Source organism: Octodon degus, unplaced genomic scaffold (genome assembly GCF_000260255.1).
Source record: "Octodon degus isolate 3935 unplaced genomic scaffold, OctDeg1.0 scaffold00186, whole genome shotgun sequence".
In the NCBI taxonomy this organism is placed as follows: Eukaryota; Metazoa; Chordata; class Mammalia; order Rodentia; family Octodontidae; genus Octodon; species Octodon degus.
In genome coordinates this window covers 1,221,794-1,229,979 of record NW_004524762.1, presented here as the reverse complement: position 1 = coordinate 1,229,979, position 8,186 = coordinate 1,221,794, and the positions used below count along the sequence as shown (strand labels likewise).

The following is an 8,186-nucleotide window of genomic DNA, read 5'->3' as shown; positions in this document are numbered from 1 at the left end:
TTTTTTTCAGAACATTCTTGTATCACTTTTCAAATCAGTATAACCAGCTTATTGAATTTAAAAAAAGTAAACTGGCAAGCTGGCCAAATGGCTCAGCAGACTAAAGCACCTGCTTAGGCAGAGCACAGCAGCTGGGGTTCGATCCCCAGCACTTGCCATGCCAGCCCCACCCCCTGGGCGTGCTGAGATGGTGAATGAGACTGGGCGTGGTGGCGTGCGCCTGTAATCCCAGTGCTTAGGAGACTGAAAACAGGAGAATCACTGAGTCCAATCTACGTAATGAGACCCTGGAGACCCTGTACTGAATACATAAAAATAAACATTAAAAACAAACAAAAACCCGGCATTTAATTTGTAGCTTAACTTGGGCAGAAACAGTATGTTTATAAAACTCCTTATTCAAAGTTCATGGTTTGTCTCTGAACAGTTTCTAAGTTTTCTTCCCATAGAGGTTATGTATTTTTTAGTTTTGCTGCATATGGAATCTCTCATTACTTTTTTAGAAATGGGTGTTTATAACTCCACCTATTCAGTTTTCTCCTTTTAAAATTCTGTTCTACTTCTTTTAGTCAATTTAATCAGTTATATTTACCAGATACTTTGGCCATCCTTGTTTTATTTTTATCTTCAATGAGAATACAGTTTTATTGGTATGGAAGATTACCCTATCCACACATGTCCAATTCAAAATGAAACAATTAGGCAGCTGCTAGTATTTAAAATTAATTTAGCTCATCAAAACAACAGATGAGCTGGGAGCAGTGGCACGCGCACATAATCGCATTCCTCAGAAGGGTGAGGCAGGACAGCGAGTTAGAGGCCAGCAGGGGAACATAGTAGACCTCCTCTCAAGAGACAAATGAAAAAAGATGAAGTGGCAACATTCTTGGGTATTATTCATAATTCTGAAACTCACCCTTTTCCTGAGTGTATTTTCTCAGTTATACTACCATAAAGTACTGGCATAATTCCAATTAACTAATTGGATTCTGTCAAAATAGGTATGTTTGAGAATGATTTTAAGTTTTTGTTTTTTTATGTATTTGCTACAGGGTCTCACTACACAGCTCAAACTCGTAGTGATCCTCCTGTTTTTAGCCTCCCCAGCACAGGGATTACAGGCATGCACCACCACGCCCGACTCAAGTGACCAGCTCAGCACGCCCAGGGGAAGGGCCGGTGCAACTTGGGTGCCAGGATCGAACCACAGTCCCTGCACTTGAGTTAGCAGGCTCTGACTCCACTGAGCTACCTCACTGGCCCTTATTTTAAGCTTCCTAAGAGGAATTGTACCTTAAGGCTTATTAAATTATTTGAATTCTATCACTTGATGAAGAACTTAGATTATACCATTTTTAGGGCATATCTTCTTTTACTATCATTTTAACAAAAGAAGACTACAAGAGTACTCACGTAATTGCACCACGGCACTTTCTCCATTTGTTGCAATGTAGTGAAGTGTTTGTTCTCCATAGTAGGAAGCTCCTGTCTTGTCAACTTCTGTACTAGCTATTACCAACACAGCAGTAGCTATAATAGTAAAAACTTTAATTAGACTTAAAACATAAACGATAAACAATAGTATCCTTTTTTTAATATATCTATCAATGTAAGTCTAAATTAACACTTGCTCAACAAAATGAGAAATAATATATTTGCCATACCCTTTTTATTCCACAGCATTGTAACCTTATCAGCTTTAAAGAAACTCTTATTGGCTAAAGCTGCATGTGGCCCAGCAAAGTTGGGGTACTGGTATAATCTAACGAATGAAGGTGCACCTTTGCTTCCTGGGACATATACAGCCACCTAGAATAAATGGACATAAATTATCGTTTAACTTTTTAAAGTATATAAACTAGGATGGATGCGTTTTTACACTTACCACAAAAACAAAATAAAGCAACTCTACCACAACACAACAAACTAAAAAAAGGTTAAGCATGTAATAGTTCATATAAACTAACAAAAACAATTACCTTGTATGGTTGGGATCCAGGTGATAAGACAAAATCATTAATTTTTTGCAAATGCAATTTATTTGCAATTGTGTCTAAAAAAAAAAAAAGAAAATGATGTTAGATTAGTAACAGGAGCTAACAAGAACACAGGAAGCTCAGAGCACATTATAAAAGGTTTCTATAGTTTGATGTGGGTGAGGCAGAGCAATACAGTAGCAAAAGTATGGATTGGAAACAAGACAAACCCAGGCCTTAGTTCCTACTCCCTCACTAGCTTGTAAACTTGTGAAAGTAATGGGATTGCACCACCTGGTTCCCAGTGACTGACTTCAAGAATATAATGCATAGGGCTGGTGAGATGGCTCAGTGGTCTAAAGCACCCACTTAGAACAAGCTTAGCAAAGCACAGGGACCGTGGTTCAATCCCCCAGCACCACATGCCAGCCCGCCCCGCCCCCGGTGGGCTGAGCTGGCCACACACACACACACACACACACAAATAAATAAATAAATAAATAAAAAGAATATAATGCAACAGGGACCGCGGTTCAATCCCCCAGCACCACATGCCAGCCAGCCCCGCCCCCTGGTGGGCTGAGCTGGCCACACACACATACAATAAATAAATGTAATAAATAATTAAAAAAAAAAAAAGAATACAATGCAAGGCACATGGTACATCTTCAGTGAATGTCAGTTCTCCTCAGCCTCTAAAATAGTGTTAAAGCCCAACTGCTGTAAATTGTGACCACGGGCTATTACTGTAGAACATAAATGTTGAAATTCTACAGTTTGCGTGAAACACAGAAGAAACATGAAAACGGCCCAAGCAATAGCAGTAATGGCTGATATTTATTGATGCTTACTCTGCTACAGACGGTCAGCATTCACATGACTAACAAGACTGCCACTCAAGTTAATGGGAATAAAGAAGTATTAATACTACTCTTTCTTTGTTCATTGTTGGATGGAGGTCAATAGTTACTCAAAAGTAGCACCTTAAATTGTGAAACTGGTGCCTTCCATTCCTCTGGAAAGCTAACAAAGACATAATAAAACAAGCCAATCCAAAACAATGAGGGAGAAATCTCAAAAATACAAAAATGTAGTGTAAACTACAGCAATTAGATATTACTCAGAGTCAGCCTGCAAAGCTATCTCTGGTCCATGTGAACAGTTACCACTTCCTATTCTACTGTAATACATTCCAGAGTGAATAGTCACTAATGGGATACTCTAGAGACAAGAATAAATGCAATTTTTTCCTTTTAAATTTTTTGAGCAATTGCACTACTGCTGTTACTATTGGTGGTATCCTAAGAACTATATGAGGAAGAATTAATGTAGAACAAAGCAAATAAATATGAGTGCAAATGTTGATATTCCCAAGTCCAGAGGACGACTCCTGGCATCAACAAAAGGTAATACAGATAATAGTAAATAAAAAATTTGCAAGGGCCAGACTAGCTCAGCACACTAACTGCCTGCTAAGCCAAGCACAGGGACCAGGGTTGATCCCTTGCACCACATGCTGCATCAGCCACTGAGTTGGTGAGGCGGCACAGGCCTTGTTTTTTAAGTAATAAATTACAAAAGGGAAAAAAACGATGGGGTATGAACTTGTGTATTAGCAGAAACAATTGTGAAGCACAGCAACTTGTTTGGATTCTGAGCTTTAAATAAATTGTACTATTTGCCATTATTAGAAATTTGAAGTGAGATAGTTAATGACTTGTGATGGTATCACAGGTATTTTTAAATTAAGGAGATTAATCCTCAGAGATAAGTACTGAAATGTTTATAGGTACAATTATATGGTGTATGGAATTTGCTATAGCTAGTGAGAGGTGACAGCAGAATAAATATACAGTGATAGTGGACTGGCCAGCCTGAACAGCATAGCAGGACTTTGTCTCGAACAACAACAACAAAAGATCATTAAGCTTGCTTACTGTTTGGTGCTAATTGGGACTAGATGTCTGTTTTTGTGTATGAAATTATATACAATAAAATACTGGAGAAGTCTGTCACAGAACTGCAACAGCAAATAAAGTCAGGAGTATTCTCTTATTTTCATTTAACAATAATTATCACTGGTGGGGGGGCACATCTATAATCCCAATAGCTAGGAGGCTGAGGCAGGGCAGTTGTTGCAAACTGGAGGATAGGCCAAGTTATACAGTGAGTTCAACACCAGCTTGAACTACATGGAGAGACCCTGTCTCAAAATCCTCCCAGAAAGCTGGGTGTGGCGGCACATGCCTGCAATCCTGGCACTTGGGAGGCTGAGGCAGGAAAATCACAAGGTCAAGGCCATCCTGGGCTACACAGTGAGTTTAAGCCCTCCTTGAACTACATAGTGAGACCTTGTCTCAAAAATCCAACAAACCAAATTAGAAAGAAAAAAACTTCCAAACAACAACAAAGAATATCCCATAATTACCAAATAACAAAGGTTTTGAAAAAATTAAAATCTTCGTGTTAATGAATTTGGCACTCAGATGTACAAAGAATTATGCAAATGAAAACAGCAATTATTGATTAGTAAACTAACAGAAATTTGGAGAACTCTAAAAGGCTGTATAAGGAAATGAAAACTGTATATGCCTAATGTATATAATAAAATTATTCATCAAATCCTTCCATACTAAAATCATTGTTTTCAAAGAAGTGAACTTCATTGTTAACATTTCGGGCACAAATGATTTCATCTTCTGACCAAGATGGACACCTGTGTCAAAAAGAAAGAAAAAAAAAAAGTTAGTCAAACTGTAATATCATGCCACAATGTTAAAGCTTGTGATATTGTTTACCATTTAAGGAAGAATACTTATAATGAAAATTATTGTTCTTTTCCTTTCAAAGAAGCGACTGGCATGATGGCATATGGCTGTAGTTCCAGCACTTTGGGAGGCTCAGGCAAGAGGACTGCAAATTCAAGTCCTACTTGGAGAATTGCCTGAGACCCTTTCTCAAAATAAAAACTGGCTGGGGAGATAGCTCAGGGGTATAGCCATCCTGGATTCCACCTCCAGCAGCAGAAGGGGAAAAAAAGAGACTAAACAAAGGCAGACCACATTTTTACTCTTTACATTTCTATGTATAAAATCCTAAAGGCTCTAGATTTTGGTATTTTCAAAATCAATACCAAAGAAACAAGAATTATGCCAAGATAATATTAAAAATATTTTGAAAATAATTAGTACTATAAAGCTTTTACTTACCAATTTTGTGCTTTTTTCTGTACAAAAGATTTCAAACATGTCCCAGTTTTCCCATCATAAAGCTGTAGGTTGGGTGCCCCAGCCGTGCCATCTTTAGAAGCTGCAATGAAACATATTTTTTTTCAGTGTCTTCTAACATGTTTTTTTAAAAAAGATTGCATGCTTAGAAAAATTTTGAAAAGGATTATGAAAATCAAATAAAGAACTTGTTTTAAGTCAACTTTCCTCTCCAGCCTTAATTATGGACTTAATCATTTATCCCTAAAGCCAGGACTACATATATGATAATGTTGAGCAAAAGCCTAGCATTTCTCAAACAAATTAATTACTACAGGTTTTTTAAAAATTACTACAGGTTTTACAAATACTTAAAAGATTTTTTTATTAAGCTTGACATGGATTGCTATCAAGTGGATTAAATCACGACAGCATGAATCTATGGCATAAGTCATATAAAAGTTCTATAAAACCATTTATCATTCTCAGTTTCCCTCTTATTTACTTGGAAAAGAAAGATTCATTAGAGTCCCTGTCTCTTGAAACAATAAAATCCAGGAGGTATACAACTATGTCAACATTTTCTTTGCTTTTGTTTTGTCAATACTGATATTAGAAAATATTTGCTAAAATAAACCTCATACCCATTTCCAGTATTTTATTACTCATGTAGAGAACACATCTATATAAGATATTAATTAATGTGTTACCATGAGCAACCTTTAAACATGTTGGAAAATGGCAATTTTCTACTCTTTGTAATACCACACACATCCCTTAGATGTTATTTCTACTATATACCTCATCTCCCTGACAATCGTGACAATGTTGACTTTGAAAGTTAGAGAGCTTCCTTATTCTAGTCACTTTCTAAATTTTCTCCTAAGCCATTTCTTTTCTTCTACCTCAAAATAGATCTTTTCACTAACTTACTATATACGTTATATTCCTTCATCTATGTTTTTACTTCCTGAGGATTTAGTTTTCTGGCAGTCAAACATAGCCTAAAAATATTAAATAGAAAATTCCTAAGTTTTACATTGTGCACCATCCTGCGCAGCATGCTCAATTCTGTGCCACCCCAAAAGCTCTCGTCCCTCCCAGAATATGAATCACCCTTTGGTCTGCAATATGTCCATCTGCTTCCTGCCCATCAGTCGCTTAGCAGCCATCTCAGTTATGTGGTGCTTGTGTCCAAGGGCATTAAATCACAAAGGTAGCAATGACAGTAATTTGGATATGCCAAAGAGAAGCTATATAATGGTTCCTATAAGTGAAAACTGAAACTCTCAAGTACTTAAAGGGAAAAAAGAACATGCTAAGACTGTTAAGACCTATAGTAATAAATCTATCCATTAAAACGGAAGTAAAGGAAATTCATGCTAATTTTGCTGTCACACCTCAAACAGTAAAAATTACAGCCACTAAGCATGACCTTAGGATGGAAGAGGCATTAAATTAAAGGATTTGGTAGTTTCAAGCATTTACTAAGAATGTATTGGGGGTCTGCCCCTAGCTCAGTTCTTTAAGTGGCTGCTTCAACAAAGCAGTCAGGCTCAGGTTGCTGTGGTTCGATCCTCACAACTCAATCCAGCCAAACCTGCCCTGAAGACATTCTGAGCCTGCCCAAACAAAACAAAACAAAACAAAACAAAAACAAAAAACCCCCTAAGAATGTATTTCCTCTGGATAAGAGTACTATATCTTAAAATTAATTTTAGTACACTGTATTTGGAAAATATAACATTAACTGTCAATTATAAAGTCACAACATTTACTATTATAAAGATGAAAAGGTAATGAACTCTTGGTTTTTTTCACTAAAATTTACTTGGTCCTGTCAGAATATTTTTACAATGGGAAAATACTTACTAGTGTAAGGCTGCCACGTTGCCAGGATAGTGTTTTTGGGTGAGAATTCCAGGCAAACTGTCTTTGGGAGGTCGAAGGAGTGCAGTAGTCTCTTGTTAGTGACATTGATAATATTTACTCTGGTTTCAAAAGAAATTACTTCAGCAATAAAACATCGTTTTCTAAAGGCCAGTGCTAAGCAAAATATTCACACCTCTTTTCAAATATAAATCCAAATCTTTTTTTTTTCATAAAAATCAACTTTCCTTTAGCTCTAGAAAATATCCTAGAAACACCTGCAACTAAAAACATACATTTTATTAAAAAGCCCGTACATAAGGTTAATGTGGGAAAGTAATATTAAATCAAAAGGAAGGTAGAGGTATTAGACAATGACAAAGAATATTTTTTCATTAGAATAAATGGAAACTTTAATAGGAAATCAATAAGGATATTTTTGCTATCTACTAAAATCTCAAAAGCAGTCTCCAGAAGATACAAAATTACTGTGGCATGACAGTGGCAATACCTAATAAAGTTCTGTATTTTATTTTATTTTTTGTGGTACTAGGAATCAAACTCATGATCTTGTACTTGCCAGGTAGGTGCTTATGCCACTGAGCTATCTTCCCAGTAAAGTCCTAGTTTTTAGATAGTATGTATGTATCTGTGAGTGTGTGTGTGTGTGTGTGTGTGTGTGACTGAGAATCAAACCATGACCTCGTACTTGCCAGGCAGGTACTGTGCTGCTGAGCTATATCTCTAGCTAGATATTATACTTTGTTTTGACCACATAGTGGCCCAACCATGATCAATAAATTTTCTCATTTAATTTTCACAACAGTATGGTGAAAATATCACTTTTTATAGCACTTCTATTTTATAAATGGCTAAATTTAGGCTTGTGGAAAATCGAACAACTTGATCTGCTCAATACCATTCTACTGATAAACACCACAGCCAGCCTTTTGAAATCGCTTTGGTCTCACTTGTTTCTCTGTGTTACACTGAACTTTTTGAAGTTTAAAAGAATGATATGCTATTTTATCCCAGGAACTGCTGACTCAAACTCTGTTCTATGCAGGCTTAAAAAGGATTCCTAGGGCCAGGGAGATGGCTCAGTAGACTAAGTGCCTGCCTGGCAAATACAGGG

The 8,186-nt window shown here is 36.7% G+C and overlaps 1 protein-coding gene across 1 annotated transcript in view; it reads right to left on the bottom strand.

The window, feature by feature from the left end:
• Eif2a (eukaryotic translation initiation factor 2A) overlaps positions 1–8,186 on the bottom strand; it is a 38,758-nt gene that overhangs the window by 14,725 nt on the left and 15,847 nt on the right. The window contains exons 4-9 of the mRNA XM_023704086.1: positions 7,055–7,173; positions 5,186–5,285; positions 4,610–4,692; positions 1,980–2,053; positions 1,665–1,809; positions 1,414–1,530 (exon numbers count right to left, since the gene is read on the bottom strand). Coding sequence (XP_023559854.1) covers positions 1,414–1,530; positions 1,665–1,809; positions 1,980–2,053; positions 4,610–4,692; positions 5,186–5,285; positions 7,055–7,173 — 638 coding nt within the window. The remainder of the gene's footprint in view (positions 1–1,413; positions 1,531–1,664; positions 1,810–1,979; positions 2,054–4,609; positions 4,693–5,185; positions 5,286–7,054; positions 7,174–8,186) is intronic.